Raw genomic sequence first — 17,825 nt, 5'->3', positions numbered from 1 at the left:
GATTGGAGTGAGGAAGATGAAAGAGAAAGGGTTAAGAGAAATTTTTGATTTTTTCAATTGGAGCTACAGTAGCGATGAAATAGAAAAGATTGGAGTGAGAAAGATGAAAGAGAAAGGGTTGAGAGGAATCAGAGAGGTGAGTAAGGGTTTGGGGTTTTTTTTTTTTTTTTTTTTTAAGTTTTGAGGATGAAAATTATTGAAATACCCTTAACCTTAAAACTTAGAATCCATGATATATAAGGATATTTTTGTCTACTAAAACCCGGTACACATCGCTAAAACGTACCAACAGAAAAACAGGCGTACGCGCGTTAGTAAACTCCATATATATATATATATATATAAACAAATAAACGATGGCATGAATGATGGTGTTGTAACAGACTTTAATTTAATTGATATTATAAAATTAATTAGATATGATTGGATTTTATTATATAATAAATTCGGGCAGGGAGAGATAAAATTATAAATTAACTAGTTAATACATGTTTTTATTATGTGTGTGTTGCTTAACATATGAATAGTACTTAATCTCAATCATCAAATTTATTTTTAAGACTATATAATAAATTAAATAATGCTACGTTGGAACAGAGGAAGAATTCAAACACTTGGACTGAGACTTCATGACTGCATCTTCTTGAAGTTTGTAAGTAATCGTCTTGTCAATTTAGTACCATGCAGTAGTGAGTCACAATATAAAAGGTATTAATATTATGAATTCAAATTTAGGAGTCACTATTTTTGACTAAGGCTTTGACTACTCATTGGTTCATTATATACTTTAGTAGCATTATTTTATGAGAAGGTTCATGATCTTATTTATAGATATAGTTAAATGTATCTATCAAACACTTTTATAAATTATTACATTAATAATATTTATTAAATTTGATATGTATTGATTTGAGAGATGAATTGACTTAAAAAAAACTCATTTAAGTTTGATTTATTAAATTTTATGTATTTATGTATGTAGAAATTTGATGACAAATTCCTTTTAAGAAGGAAGGAATAATAGAAAATTATCTTTTGATTCAATAGAAAAAGAATTTGAAAGAACAAATCTTTTTGAGGGATGATGTTCTATAAAGATTAGAATTCAAGGGACGTGAAGATCATGACTTGAAGAGCAATAATACAATAGTTTAAGAATTTAAAAGTATTTGTAATTTTCTTTTAATTGCAAACAATTATTATGTTTTTAAATTTTCAAGTTATTTTTTGGTCGGATGTCTTTTAGGTCGTTTTTGTCTTTAATTATTTAAGTTATTTTTGGGTTCGATGTCTTTGAACTTTCTTTCAGGGTTTCTTTAGCAACTTAAACATTTATGCCTATAGGACACCAAATACATATATGTAAACACTTTTGAGTCAAATTATATGAATTTGCATTCTTTGAGAGGGGATTCTCTTATTCTTGGATTATAACTCTGATTCTTATAAAAGATTAACATCTTTGTGACGAATCTTCACTTGACTTATCAATCTTCTAGATTATAGTGTCCCTCATCCCTGTCTTATTTCTCATACTTATATGATTTATTGTTGTTGTGCGTCTTGAATATTCAAATTCAGAAGCAATCGTACTCTTTCATGGACAAGATCATATCAAATATGAACTGGAAGTTTAAAGGGTAATTCATTTACAAAATTATTCAATCAATTAATAGATGTTTTTACTGACACAAAAAGGGTAACCAAAGTACATATATCAATTGTTCATGCTCTAAATAGAATTGATATTAATTCATAACACACTTGAAGCGTGATAGGCCAATTGGTTCAATAGATAAAAACCCTTGAATAAGAAAAAGAGATAAAAGGCAAGATGACTTAATTGAAAGGGTGGAAATCCCAAAATATTTTTTTGACATAGTTAATGATTTGGTTCCAAATGTGAAATTGTTGAAAACGATGAGATCTCAATAAATTATTTCATGAGTAAGATTATATGAAATCAAATCAAGTCAACATAGCGATGAATGTTATGAATAACAATGAGGATAAAAAATCAATGACCATTGAAAATTATTAACAAATAAATGATTGGTCAAAATGGAAAGATGCAACAGAAGCAAAACTAGATTTGCTTGCTAACGAAAAGTTTTTGGACTTGTAGTTTGTATACCTGAAGGTGTAAAACCCTTGGGTACAAATGGATTTTCGTGCAAAACAAAATAAGAATGATGAAATTGTTAGATACAAAGCACGATTAGTTACTCAAGATTTTTGGCAAAGACCTAGTATTGATTGTTTTCACTAGTATTGGATGCAACAACATTTTCGATATTTGATTAGCCTATTTGCATAAAAAGGTCATCATTTACATCTAATTGATGATGTTACAACCTATTTGTACGATTATCTTGAGAATGATATTTATATGAAACTTTCTAAAGGATTTAATTTGCCTAGCAAGACAAAATGTAAAAAGAGTTATTCAATAAAACTAAACAAGTCCCTTATGGATTAAAGCAATTAGGACGTGTGTAATATAATAATCTTAGTGAGTACTTATTAAAATAAGAGTATTTTTCCTTGTATTTATATGAAAAGATTAGAAAATGGGTTTGTCGTAATTGTTGTTTATGTAGATAACATAAACATTGTTGAAACTTCTAACGAGTTCACATTCATTATGCACTTCAATGGTTGTGATACCATTAGATGTTGATAAAGGCTCTTTTAGACCTCAAAGAAACTGATGAAGAACTTATTGGTCCAGAAGTATCATATCTTAGTGTTATAAAAATACTAATGTATCTTGTTAATTATGAATATGACTTTATTTTATCCAAATGATTCAAAATCATGTCTAATTGGTTATGCATATGCATGTTATTTATCATATCCTCACAATGGTTGATCACAAATAGGATATTTGTTCACATGTGGTGGAACAACGATTTCATAATAGTTTGTGAAACAAACCACAACAGTAGCATTGTTAAATCATGCAAAATTTTTAGCATTACATGAGGTAAGTCATGAATTTGTTTGGCTAAGGTCTATAATACAACATGGGTGACAAACTTGTAGTCTATCCTCAAGAAGAATGGAATCAACAACCATATATGAAGACAATAGTGCATTGTGCATTGAAATGGTGATATAGAAATCCAAACGATTTCTTTATATGAAAATTTAATAGATGTATTTGTAAAGCCTTTATCAAAGAGAACTTTTGATTAATTGATTCATAAGATTGTGCTTTGTCGTCTTAATGATGTAAATTTACATGAGAGGAAGAAATAAAATATGTGATGAAAAATATTGTATTAAAAAATAAATAATATTGAATTATTTTTCCTCACTAAGTTTTTATCCTAAAGAGTTTTTCTTAATAAAGTTTTAAATAGACACCTTGTTTGATAAATGAACACCTAAAAAATAGTATTATAAACAAATAATCGTCCATTAATTTATTACAATTATTTATATAATTGATTTGTTACCATTACTCATATAATTAATTTAACTATTTGTAATTATTGAAGTTTTGAGTTATAAATAAACTTTTCCTCTAACAAATAAATATAGAAAATGAATCTTCATTATCAATAAATCTTTTTATTTTTCTTTTCTTCCTCTCTCTTATAAACTTTATTTTATAAAAAACCACACTTTGTTCAGTGATAAGAACAAGAAAATAAATTATTAAAATAAAAATAATAATACATTTGAAAGTATTAAAAATCACATAATTACATAATTATGGTATTAAAAGAGCCATCTAATGCAATTGGGACCTAACTGATATTGTGGATTATACTACCATAATGATCCAACTAATATGATTATATGTAAACAGATAAGTTTATACAGTGGTAAATGAGATACAAGTGCAACTGAGTTGTATGTGTAATTAAAAATAGGAAAAATAAGATAAAAATGTAAGAGAAGTGTTCGGAATTTCATTGTTGTTAAATTAACCGATAAAATAATAATAATAATAATAAAAAAGTAAAAAAGTTTGAAAGCTTCCGTTGACAGTGTGACGTGGAGTGGTCCAATCTTGAATTCCAAACGTGATTTTCGTCTTTCGTTTCCATTTTATTTTTATTATTTTAAAATATCGGTTGAAGCATAAAAGAAAAAAAGAATTTCTCAATAATTATTTTGGGCACTGTTTGGTAAACCCGAGAAAGGTATCAAAACCCAACTTTTGTACCGCTTCAAATATATGATTTATATTGATGAATATGTAACTTATCATCATATAAAAAGAGATTTAGTATTGTTTAAAATTAGATTTAATTAAATTTTAAATGTCTCATAAATTTGATCATTGTTAAGTGGATCTATATTAATTATTTTAATTTTTAATTTTTTAAAATATTTATATTAATTTTTTAATCAAAAGATATTGTTATTATCTTATCTTGTTATTTTTTCTTTTAAAAAAATGTGATTTTATTTATTTCTTTTCTTTCTCACTACACATCTAATATTAACCATTCTGATATAGTTTTCTTTTAGGGCATAAATAGTAGCATCAAAAGGAATCATATAAAGAAAATATGCTTATGAATAACTGAAAGAAGCATAAAAATACGATAAAAAGCTTAAGGAATCATTAGAAAATTTACTATTGATTTAGAAATGTGATATAATAATTATATTAAAATATCTTATACGTGTTTTCATATCTAAGTTGAAAAATAATTTATATATATATAATCTTACGTAATAAACAAAAGTATTAGAAAAACTAGTGAGATGAATAAATGGTTTGTTGTCCAAAATGCAAGTGAATGGGAATTCAATTTAAGCTAAATATTGGAAACGACATAAGATGCAAGATTCCGACCAGATAAGAAAATTGTCTTAGGAAACTTTATTCTCATTTCTCATCCTATTTGCCCTTAAAAAAGAGAATTGATTGCCACCTTTTTATATTAGTATTTCGTAATGAGTTCCAAAGTTATTTAAAAAGATAAAGTTTAGATAAATTTTATGTTTGTTTATTTTTTTATATTTTAATTTATTAATGTTTTGCTATATTCAATAGTTTAAGAGACGTAATTAAATAATATGAAATTATTAAGTGTATTATAACAAACTCTCCTGTTAAAAGATAAAGAAGTTTTTTTTTCTTTGTATGGTATTAATTCAAAGCCGTTGAAATAAAATTCTTAAAATTAATTACTACATCTAAATTTATTGTCCTTAAAAAATGTTGAGAATTAAAGGAACTTAAACTGTATTATTAAATGACAATTAAAATTATGTATGAGTTAAATGTATTTTTAATCCATTTACTTGTAGTTCAATTTATTTATGTGTTTTTAGTTTTTTAATTTTGAAATTGAAATTCATTCTATTTCAAAATTTGATAAGTTTTAGTCTTCAAATCTTAAAAATGAATTAATATAATCTTTTTAATTCAATTATATATTTTTTATGTATTAAATGATGTTTTAGACTAATATTTGAGTTATTTAGACTATTTGACTCATTCTAATTCAAATACCAACATGAAATACTATTTAACACGTAAAAATAACTAACATCATTATATTAAAATAATCATATTTATTTATTTTTAAATATTGAGAACTAAAATGTATCAAAGTTTGAGACAAAAATAAATTTTAATTTTGGGGGGATTAAAACATATTTGATTCATTATTTATTAATGATATTTTGGATGAAAATGTTAAATTTAAGGTTTAAAATGTTAGCAAAATTAAAGACTTGGTAAAAAAGTACAGATTTTATAAACAAGAATTAAAATGGTGAAAAAAAAATTACAAATTAAATCAAACAAAATTGTCATTTATTCAAAAGAGTTATTGATGAATGACATAAAAGTTTTTAAATGTAATTTTCAAACATTGATTTATAGTTTTGTTAAAAGAAATTCTTCTAGAAAGTTAATAGTGAAATCAATAATTAATGTGGATTGACTCATTGGTAAAGGAACATGATCCTCACCTTTTAAAATACTCAATTGGTGATATCTTTATTTGACACCTAAATCTTGATGACGAAGAATCTAATATTCCTGATGTGCCTTTATGATAGAGTCTTAAGAATGAGTCCTTTTATGTCTATGCTTTTCAAGTTCATGTTGAATATGTTACACCACAAATTTAACTGATTCTATACTTTCTATTAGATACTTATGGATATTATATAATTTTTTTCTAAAAATTATACTAGTATAGGTGATATTACATCTAATTATTTGAGATGAATTCAAATATACTAATATGATTGATAATTAGGAGATATTGTATCAAGAGATAAATTTTACAGTTTAAAAGAATTTTTTTATCAATTAATATGGTTAATTATGAGTTTGTTAAACGAAGTATTATAAAGATTTTAAAGGACTGTAATTATTAAAGAGGTGGAAAATAATAGTTTATTTCTGAGGTTAAAAACATAAGTCAGAAAATATAATCAAGTTAGAGAAATAGAAGCCGTTAAGAGATGATAGAATGAAGAAGTTAAAGTTTTTATGATTAATGCATACTTTGTTTTGTAAGTTATGAGCACGTATTTAATAAATTGTTTGAATGTGTTAATGCAAACCTTTGTGGTTTAAAATGAGTTTAGAGTCATGATGGTGGGTCTTATTTTCTCATTATCATAGACAATATTACTTGCGTAGGTTGTAAATTTATATCTTGAATATTTCAAGAATTCAAGGAGTGACACACCATGATTGGTAATCAATAGGTAACCAAACTTAAAGTGATTAGAAGTGACAATGGATTAAAGTTTTTATCAAAGTAACTAAATGAATTTTGCACGAAGAATGTATAAAGAGACAAAACAATATCATTCATCACTCAAAAAAAAGGTCTTGTTGACTCATTTTAAAAAGTTTAAGTTGTATATTTAAAAAGTTTAAGGTGTATAAGAAGGATGTCACATTTGTTGGAACTCAAATAATTTGGAACTACAATTTGCTGGAAAGTGAATTTGCAGTCAAAAAAGGGTTGAACGAGGCTTTGTGGTTGATGGGGATGACATGGGAGCTAAGCAGTGACGAATTTTCAACACATATATTAGGAATGTCAAAATCTTTATATAGATGTATACACATTTTTGGAAGTGCCAAATATATAAAATATATTAAAAATACATTAAAGTTTAAAAAGTATTTTAAATTATATATTAATTTATATAAATATAAAAAGAAAAATTTGGGGGAGCGGGTCATAATAATGAATTAGCAAATAAATAAATAGGTCATTCATATTGTGGAGATCTAGAAATAATAAAAGCTGTGTTTGTTAGGATGATCTAAGGGTTTAGTGAAGTCTATAAACATTTTATTAACTTAAAAGGAACACAACATTTTATTAACTTAAAAGGAACACAATAAATATAATTACAAAATAAACATTTTATTGACTTAAAAGGAGCACAATGAAGATAATTACAAAATAAGTGTGCATTTTGAGATATACAAATTAAAAATGAGAAAAACAATCACAAACTAAAAACAAGATCTCTCACAATAACCTACTTATTTATTTGTTATTTCATTATTATGATATCATAGAGTAATTTGGAAATAAATCCTCTATTGCTATTTACTACATTAGAACACAATTTAAATATATTCATATTTTCTTTTTCAATTCTTGTGAATTGAAAAATCTTTTTATATTTGTCACTTTTTTACGACGATCAAAACACGAGTTTTCACACTCTAAACACTTACATAAATATATTACAACGTAATTATATTTCTTTTGCTCATATTGAGTAAAATTACCAAAATACATTATACATCTCAATTGTTGTGAGAATACAACAGTCTCCTTTAACTAGTTCTTATATAGTTAGTTCAAATTTCATAATAACATCAACTTCATCCATACCAATCAATATATAGACTTTATATGATATTTTACTCCAATTAATCATCCATCATAATTCTATCAAATAAATTCATTAGATTTCAGAAAAGTAATTATACTGTGAAACAAGTAATCCATAAGTATAAAATATTTTCTAAATAACACATGTTACAACCTTCCATATTGGTCAATCTGAAATGGTCAAATATCTTTTGAATTACTTATTTTAGAAGTCATAAATCACTTTCTAAATTAGGTAATGTAAAGTAACTAGTTGTCCCAAATTTTTTCCAAAGGAGACACCAAAAGCAGGCTTTGGATAATCAAAAGTTTACAGTACGATAAAAGAAAAGCTTAAATAATTGTCTCAAGTAGAATACTATTAAAATGGCTTGTATTCAAATTTTATTTACTTTTAATTCTTCTGTCGGACGAGGCATTTCGGTCCCCCTCTGTGGACCAAATTACATAATTTTTGTACATTTGAAGAAATAAAAAAATAAAATGTAAGGAAAACTATTCCAAAGGACATTAGATTTTCAGAAAGCAAAAATATATTGAAGTGAAAAAAATAAAAGAGGAAGGACAGATTAAATGAGTAGGACTATTTTCCAAGATTACTGAATTGCCTATGGAAAGGCCAAAGATTTACGAGACGATCAAGAACGCTTTTTGAGAAGTAGCCCGAAAATCCTGCAGGTGTAGGAGGAAAGTCTTCTGCTGGCATAGCAAATGGACGAATCATGTTTTCCATGGTTTCTAATGTCAAATATGATCCTATTTGTTGCAGCCTCTCGGGACCCATGATGGGCAGTGTGTGCTCCTGGTGCAGTGTACACTCACTACCTTCCTTCTGCCAACCATATAGATAACACAATTATGTAAGCTTTTGAAAATTCAGCATGTTTGCGTATATTCCTCACGTAACATAACGGAATTTACATGGATTCAGTACATAAAACTAAGGAAGCTTTTTGCAATGATGCTATCAGTTAAGGCTTCCACTTCTATGAAACAACAGATAACATGCATTGACATTGAGTGGGATTTCAATATGATTTTTCTCTTTGGATAACCTATAAGAGGGATTTCAATACCACAAGGGCGCCGATATGGTATTAACAAATGAACATAATGCAAAATGTATTTTATTGCATATTATTTACCTCCAGGGGAGATAGATCGGCACCACGGCTGTAGGTCAGCTCTATGCGGTACCTTTTAGGATCTTCTAAAGCTACCTGTGATTTCAAAGTCAAAAGAAGGTTCCACAGATACAAACATATATATATATATATACACACACACACACACTCCTACGATCAATTTGATATTACTAAAACATCTAAGGAACTACAATAACTTAATCTATTCCTGTAACGCCAAACATTTGGGAATAATTAGTAATTCTACAGGTAAATGGTCAAAATGACTCACCTCTGTGTTCTCAAACATCCTAAGAACAATGTGGCTCATATAGTCAAGCTCCTTTGTTTTAGATAGTCGCTCTAGAGCACTATGGCAGACAAGACCCTCTTCTTCTTGAAGGGATTCATCCAAATTACAGTAACGAAGAACATTCATAAGAGAATGTATGTGTGATTCCTATCAACAAAATTATCCAAGTGAAACAGAGTATGAAGATCAAATTTACAGACAATTCTAAGCTACAAATTTTCTGCATCAGTTCGTTTTCATGTATCCATTTAGAATTTCAGATAAATGCATATTTGTAGTTGAGGTTTTGATATAACTATAACTTGACATATGAGCTTTTGATAATTTTGTTCGGTTAATAAATCAATACAATATGCCAACAGGATATTATTAGCTGCCCTGCTTATCAACTTTATATTTCAAAACAGCTCCAATAATTACTCTTCAATCTCTCGTTAGGCGAGTGTGGATACAACACTCACTGATGTGAAGTACAGGCGTGTTCGCACGTGGCGGTCAGGTGTCTTCACATTTGCATACCTGGTGCAAAACAAGAAGATTAAAATAGAGTAGATCAAAATAGTGTAGAAAATCACATGAGGACTTGATATTCACTTTGGATCTAAACGATATTTGGTTTCTTTATCATCATCATCATCTTGATCTATTTCGTCATTCTTATGGAATAGTTTTGATTTGGCCTCTGCATCTTTCTTAATTTTTTCAGATAATGAAAGGTCTTCGTTGTTCTTTATAACATTAATGGCTTCCTCTCGAGTGTTCCTCAGATCAATTAAAAGCTTCCCCAGCAACCTACGAGCAACCTGAATTGAAACAGCATAAAGAAAATTAACCAGGTGGCTAGAGTTTTAAGTACATGTTCATAAACAATATAACCTGCACGAAACTGAAGACGTTATAAAAAGCTTCTTTTTGTGCAACATTTAAATCATCAATGTGGATATAGTATGACGAAAGAAATTTATAAGGTTATCAATTTTTACAATCAAGGTGAGGCAACATGGTACGGCAATAACACTTAAAAGCAGGAGTTGATGAACCTTTTGTGCAACATATTTCAAAAATTCAGGTTAAATATCAATTCCACAAGATTTATAAAACATGAATTCTGCTTTCTTCCTCAAGATAGAAAGCATAAAACACAGATTACTTCAAAACGCACTTATGCCTCAGACAATCTGATACAGAAATTCATAGTGTACAAACTGAAATACATTATTCTCAATGAATATCAACAATATATAAAGTGAACCATGGGTCTTTAGGGGTGTGAGAGAGATCTCTGGAGGTGTCTCATGCTGAAGTTCTTAGGGCTCCATATAATTCAGTGGATATCAATGACGATGGTATGGTTTTGGTTTCCTTCTCTTGGGTGGCTGGCTCTATGATTATGCCGAAGGGAATACTATGATTACTCTTTAGAGGTTTGTAAGGTAAAATGAAAAAGTAATCTTTACAACGGGAGTTTACCTTTGCTCCAATCTTCAGCTTCTGCTTTGGATTAATTCCATACTCATTTGGAATTACACCATCTGCAAGCATCTACAAATAAATAGGCTAAGCAATTAGGGAAGTGATAAGATTGAACAAATTAGCCAATATACAAAGGAAAATAGTACGTATTAGAGGTTTTATTTCTGTGCAGGGAATATTCTAAGTAATAAATTCGAGTGATTTAATTATATAGTTTCTTTCCGAAAGGCTAAACCAACACTGTCCAGAATTGCCTGATATAGGTTGAATGATGCTAATACATGGCCCTTATGGCAACACAATTCTTATTGCTAATAATCTGAAAAGAGATTTCCTGCAGCATAAAGTCAGAAGCTAATCATCGAGCCACGCCCTAAGCCACTTTTGAACTTAATCTAGCTCGAAGAATTGCTCTAAGAACTGAGGTGGGGAAATTTGCACAGATGACCCTTTATTTTACAATCAAGCACTAGCCCATGTTGTCTCAAATCCAATATTTTCACGACAACCAAACATGGCCAAACATCTATACCATTATAAAGGAAATTCACTTTTTTGTTGTGCACATTTTCTTTCAATTTTATCACCATTTTTTTTTTAAATTTAGCCATTTTTTCTATTTAACCATTTTTTGAAACTTGACTATTTTTTGAATTAAATAAATAAAAATAATTTACAAAATAAATAATCAATATTTACAATCAAATTGTAAAAATTATTATATAAATTATTATATTTATTTTCATAATTATAATTTTATTATTTTTGTTATCATAAAAAAAGAAAATACATATGTATGTGTTGTCAATAAAGATTGCCACTTCATCACGAAAAGGTATCCTAAGGAATCAAAACCGGATGATTTGTTAATTCAAATGATAAAAAACTAGAAGACGTCCTCACAAATCTCGTTGAGAAATCTTTGAATTAGTTGTCTACTTAACTAGCATCATGCTCTAAATTGAGGGAGAACTAAATTGAGGGAGAGTACTAAGAATTACGTAAATATTGTAATTACGGATACTGTGGGATTTTAGTTTTATATGTGTATAAATTACGGAAATCGGTAATCCTTGTATTTATAACTCATCATAAATAAGAGTATCCATGGTGGAAATTATACACACGGAATTCATTCTGTCTTTTCTCTCTTTCTCACCATTACAAATAGATAAAGTCTCTAGTACTAAATTGTTTTTTTCTCACACCTTCCTCTCTGATCTCGATTTAATTCTCTCTAATCTCTTTTCAAATCTTGTCATTTTTTAATCAGGCAGCATTATACCAAACATAGTTCTACATACCTGAGCAACTTTGAAAAGCTCATCCAGTCCTTCTAGATTAAGATGTGCATTGTGCAAAAGATCATATCTGTAAGAAAGTCAACATTAACTTACCATCAGAAAATAATTAAACATACATAATTGAAATGAAACCTCCAGGAGGGGTCTAGTGGGATGAGGCTTGGTTGATGACTCCTTGTTATTGGTGCGACATTAAAAATTTAACTTTAATAATTGAATAGTGTCCTTGATTCATATTTGCTTATATCTTTACAATTGCCACGTTTAATCAAACAATTTGAACTTTTAGTTCTTTGATACAAAAATATCCAAGAGTCGTGGGGAAACTAAAAGAGAACTAAATTTTAGCGCCAGTACCATTATAGCCATAGGGAAACAAAAGAATCTTCGATAATATAATTTCCCCTTGAAATCTAAATGAAAAAGCTCCCAGAAATGATAGCAATGAACACAGTTGTTTTATTTAAATTACATTATTCAATAATAGAGTTCCAGAAAATAATCATAATCTATCCCCATAACTGCAATATTGCACAAATAGTGTAGAGTTGGAAATGAACTACTTAATAATAATAAAAACAAAAAGATAAAAGGGATGACTTACTTGCATGAATCATAAACATCAGGAATTTGGGTGATATCATAGCGTCTGTGTACGTGTAAAAGTACTGTTAGTGTGTCTGCCAATCTAAAACACATATACAACCAGAAAAACAGAAGCCCGTTGGCAACACATGCAAGGTACTGGCATTCATGGAATTGCAAGTGAAATTGCCATCGGAAAGTGTTATTTCAAAACTGAACGTATCAATTTTTAGAAACACTTTAACTAACAGGCACAGGTAAAAATTCTAAGTAATAGCTTTTTCTCACTTTTTTTTGACAAAGTGGCCAAAAGCCACCTTTCTTCAGTTATTTAACGTGGTGCAAGATACAACTAAAATACTATATATATTTCTACAAACAGAACAAAAATAACTCAGGTGAGATAGCTTAAGTAGATGTCTGTATTAAAAAATAATTACATCCACGGATTAAGAAAAAATCTAGACAATGTCATCATAAATTATGTACTAACTTTTAACTTCTTACATAAGAAATAATTTGTTTCAGAAAAATTCCTGCGTGATTTCGGTCATGTATGGAACTATTTTTTTCTGACTAACATAAGAAATAAAACAAGGGAAAAACACAGTAACAATATTAAACCGGAAAAGGTAAAATACTTACTCCTTGCGTTCATTGTACAAGTCCGTTTCAAGCTTTTTCCATCGAGCATACATTAGTAGAAATCCTTCACTACCACAAGGTAATCCAGCAGCTATTCGGTCAACATCAATATTTGTCTTACCAAGTGCATTTGCTTGGTCATAGGGAGGAATTATATCATATAAATTTCTTTCTGTAAGTTTCTCATTTTCATCCTTTGCAAGTAGCCTTACTTGTTCTGTAACCTTCTTAGTCAACTTTACCTACAGACAACAGGAAAATTAAGAAATTAAATAGACCGTGAATATCAATTAGCTATTTTGCTAGAGAGGCTTGCAATTTCACCCGAATAATTTAAAATTCTATTGATAGAAGAAGTGGCAATTAGGATGAGATTAAAGGTAAGAACCAACAAGGAAAATTTTGATTACATCTTTATTTATGGTCTATTAGAGGATGACCCTTAGCGTAATGGTAAAGTTGCACATCCAAGACCAGTTAGCCTTCAAATTTGGAAATAGTCTCTTTGCATATAATGTTGCCTACAATGACCCTCTCCCATGCCTTCGCATAGAAAGGAACCTTCTAGCAATGGGGATATTGGTAGTAATTTGTTATAACATTTCTTTTTCTAGTACTATAATTAGGACAATGATCTTTGTCAAAATTTATACACCTCAATGTCTTTATGATCTTTGTCACTATTGGATATCCCAAATCGACTAGAGACTTGAGATTCAAAACAGAGAGAAAAAATATGTTTAGAAGGCTTTTTGGACCCCACTCTTAATCTTTTATTTATAATGAAAAACTGATACAAGAATCCATGGAAGAAGATTAAGGGATTGAACTAGACACCTAGGTGAAAAACAAGATACGACTCTAGGTACAATTGATAAATGTTCCTAACACTCTACCTCTTATGCCTAGACTTAATGATAATACATAGATATAATTATTCTAATACTCCCCCTTAAGCTGGAGCATACAAATTGTATGCAACATGCTTGGAATAAATGAACTCAATCTAGGTCCCCTTAAGGACTTTGTCTATCCACTTCAATATGTTTAGTTCTTTCATGTTGTACTGGGTTGTGAGCTATGCTGATTACGTATTTATTGTCAATATAACCTCATAGGTTCATCCTACTTTAACTTTATGGAGGGCTGTCATGATCTATGGCTTCAGAGTCTAAAATCCAATAGTGGGTCAAAAGTGTATTTGAGACATTAAATCCAATAGAAAGGTGACTTACCACGATATGTCAATGAACACAAACCTGTGGATTTTTCCAATTTACTAAGGGAGGAACTTACTCTTTCTAGCTCCTCATGGTTGAATTGAATAGATCCTCTTTGATTTTTAGAAACAACATCAACATGGGGAGCAACAACATGAGCTGCCTGATCCCCTCTCTTTGGAGGACCTCTCTTGTATCACAACCTTTTTCAGGGGTTTCCATGCAACTTCCAATATTTGGCCCTAGTGTGATGTGACTTGTTGAAATAAGTACACCACACTCCTTCATTTTTCATTTTAGCCATTACAATTATGTGCAATTAAGGTACAAAGAAATAAATTGATATGAGATCATGCAACAATGAAGGTTGATTACACGCACACACAGAGAACATGCAGTAATGAAGGTTACAATTAGGTTTACACAACAATGAAGAATTCAATTAGGTTTAAATAGTAATGAAAGCTGAAATTAAATCACATGATTAGAGGCTCCCAAGGATTAGGAGCTCTGATATCATCTCGAGTTCAGAAAAAATAATTTCTCTCTTATTTTTGTCTCATTACATGCATCCAAAATATATACATACATTGATTGGATAACTTAGGAAACAAGCATAGCCTATTCCAGGAAACAAGTCCCTAAGATTGCAAGATTGATATGCTAGTAATAAAACCAAGATACAACTAATATACAAAATTAAAACCAATAGGAATAAAATCTAAAACTTATTAAAATATCTCGACAAAGTTGGTGGAATGTTTTTTTTTTATTTGGCATGAACACATGGGAGATCCTTCTATAAAGATTATTGAATTAATCTCAAATGTTAGTGCCAAAAATAATGAATTTGAAAATAAAGCATGTGACTTGTGTCCAAGGGAAAGAAAACTACAACTTTTCATTATGCAACCTTGCTATTAATTTTTGAATTAATTCACTTTGAAATTTGGGAATTCCGAAATTCCATCTTCTTGTATGGTATGTTTGGTTAGCAAGAAATAGAGGGGATGGATAACTGAAAAAAGTTGATGTGTTTGGAAGAGGAAAAATAAATTGGAAATAATTCTAAAATGGTCGGACTCGCGGTAATATTTCTCATCTATTTCCAAACATCTCTTCCTTCATCTTTTCTTTGCTTCTTTTTAACTGAACATCTTTAACTCCACTTTATTTCTCAACTATTTCCGCTCACTTTCCTTATTTTCATTCATCCTATTTCTTTCCTCTATACTAGAAAGAGTAGTAGTACTTACTATTCTTGACTATAACACGACTTTATCAGGCAGTCTGGTCTATTTTGTTTAGTGATTAAAGTTCAGTATCATGAGCTATTTTAAATTCAATTAATCATATAGAGAGACACTATAGGAAGCAAATTAAAAATGATTCAGATTGATAATGGAATGAAATTCACTATTTTGAAAACACAAATTCTTGAACCTCACCATTTAAACTAACTACAACAAACAAGGCCTTATCCTACTAGGTGAAGTATGTTATTTGGATCACATACGACATTCAACTTTGTTGTACTATTTGCTGGATGAAAAAGATAAAGGCAATACCACAATATTTTTTCTTCTAGACAACAAACAAGTTTGGAAACCTATTAATATGGCTTCAACACAGTCTTGGTCATCTTTTTTCCAGTGTTATTTATAGTGTCATTAAGTTTTTGTTTCCTTTCTTGTTTGCAAGTGTATTTTGAATCCTTTTATGTGATGAAAATTTGTAAACACCATTGTTCAAATTCTAAGGAACCAAGTTTGAGAGCAAGATTTACAAAACAATACCAAATTGGACAGTAATTCTGATGCATTGGGTGGCAATCCAGCACCATCAACCGTCCAGGGAAATTCAGATGATCCATTGCTATCACTTGTCGTAGCTTTACTTGTAATAATTTCATTCAACCGAGCCTACAAAAAGAGGAAGATAAAAGGTATATTAGCATTGCAGTAACCCCAAATCTTACTAAAATGTAGGAACCGGGAAGGGCTTAAGCACCTTACATCCGTTATTAGCAATTTGGACCTGGGTTGCAAATTGACCATTTCTCTAGTTATTTTACCGAGTAAATTATTTGAGACAAAGATCCAATGTTTATATAGTATTATATATGTCAATTAATAAATTTTAGAAATTTGGTTTAAACTAAAAAGATGTTATATTTCTTTCAAATTTTAAGTCTCATAACCCTAAACGTTTTTTTACAGAGGTCCCCTCCCTCTTGCTATGGTTAACACAATTCAGAAAAAAATAGCAATGGAGTTAATTACATAAGGATACAATCACTAAATAATAGTTAAACATTTAAACTATGTTAGACATTACTATTTACTTTGACATTTCAACTAAACTGATACCCACAACAATCATATGCCAATAAAGATCGTATTAACCAATTATTTTATTCTCCACATTCCAAACCATATGATATTAATGACATCTAATCATAACATGCAATCATTTGTTGTGCCTCAAAAATACTGAATAATAATACAATTTTCATGTTAAGCTAAATATAAGATAATAGATGAAGTTAGACGAGTTCTCCAACTCCTGCTCAAGAAATAATTTTATCAATTTACAAAAGAAGTCATGAACAAATTTGTTGATCAAATTTAACTACACGGTTACTCTCCACTAAAGCTAAGGTATGTCATTTATATTTTCCCATCCATCCGTCTCTTAAATGTCGAGCAACCAAGTTCTTTGTGTTTCCAATCATAATTCACTTTCACAAACATTGAGAAATTCCTCTAGTATAGAAGGCAATATAAATAGCAAAAGAGATTACAAACCTTGGCTTCATCCATTTCAAAGCTGGCATTTTCAAGTCCATCCAACATGGAGGAGTCCTTGCTAACAAGGGAAACCTTAAAAGAATAATAAAAAATCAGTCAAATATATATATCTTAAAATAGGTTTTAAAAATAGGCTTTATTGAAAAACTGTTTTGTGTTGTACCTATCCTGTGCCTAGGACTCTAGATATACTTTTCTTGTCTCTTACTCTTCCCTCTCCTCATTGTATCTATGAGCAACCATTATTAATATAAATACGAGAACCTAAGATAGGAAAATTAAATTATCTAAATAATAATCTCTTTTTTGTTTATCTCAAGTTGATATCAGAAAATATCTATCCACTTTGCCTCTCTTAGTTTTGTTTGGAAAAGTACACGCCTTCCGACTAGCAATCACCATTGTCCGTCACTGTCCTTGTCACAGTTTTATTTGGTGACAACTAGATTTGGAGTGCCTCTCTAAGTGACGGCCAAACCCACAAGTCTTAGAGACTGAATTTGC

The 17,825-nt window shown here is 29.4% G+C and overlaps 1 protein-coding gene across 5 annotated transcripts in view; it reads right to left on the bottom strand.

Moving 5' to 3' along the window:
- Positions 1 to 8,188: 8,188 nt before the first annotated feature.
- Positions 8,189 to 17,825, bottom strand: part of LOC108345984 (inositol hexakisphosphate and diphosphoinositol-pentakisphosphate kinase VIP2) — a 28,927-nt gene continuing 19,290 nt past the window's right edge. For 4 of the 5 annotated variants that reach the window (XM_017584876.2, XM_017584875.2, XM_017584877.2 and 1 more), the window contains 11 exons: positions 17,319 to 17,393; positions 16,308 to 16,433; positions 13,292 to 13,533; positions 12,666 to 12,710; positions 12,062 to 12,128; positions 10,755 to 10,826; positions 9,879 to 10,087; positions 9,746 to 9,803; positions 9,264 to 9,431; positions 8,993 to 9,067; positions 8,189 to 8,679 (listed from right to left, as the gene is read on the bottom strand). In XM_017584876.2, coding sequence (XP_017440365.1) covers positions 8,431 to 8,679; positions 8,993 to 9,067; positions 9,264 to 9,431; positions 9,746 to 9,803; positions 9,879 to 10,087; positions 10,755 to 10,826; positions 12,062 to 12,128; positions 12,666 to 12,710; positions 13,292 to 13,533; positions 16,308 to 16,433; positions 17,319 to 17,393 — 1,386 coding nt within the window. In that variant the 3' untranslated portion in view covers positions 8,189 to 8,430. Of the gene's footprint in view, positions 8,680 to 8,992; positions 9,068 to 9,263; positions 9,432 to 9,704; positions 9,804 to 9,878; positions 10,088 to 10,754; positions 10,827 to 12,061; positions 12,129 to 12,665; positions 12,711 to 13,291; positions 13,534 to 16,307; positions 16,434 to 17,318; positions 17,394 to 17,825 lie in introns of those variants that run through there. The other variant, XM_017584879.2, reaches the window with a different exon arrangement.

Source organism: Vigna angularis, chromosome 8 (assembly GCF_016808095.1).
Source record: "Vigna angularis cultivar LongXiaoDou No.4 chromosome 8, ASM1680809v1, whole genome shotgun sequence".
Taxonomy (NCBI): Eukaryota; Viridiplantae; Streptophyta; class Magnoliopsida; order Fabales; family Fabaceae; genus Vigna; species Vigna angularis.
The sequence above is the reverse complement of the archived record's forward strand: the minus strand, read 5'-3'. Positions and strand labels throughout refer to the sequence as shown.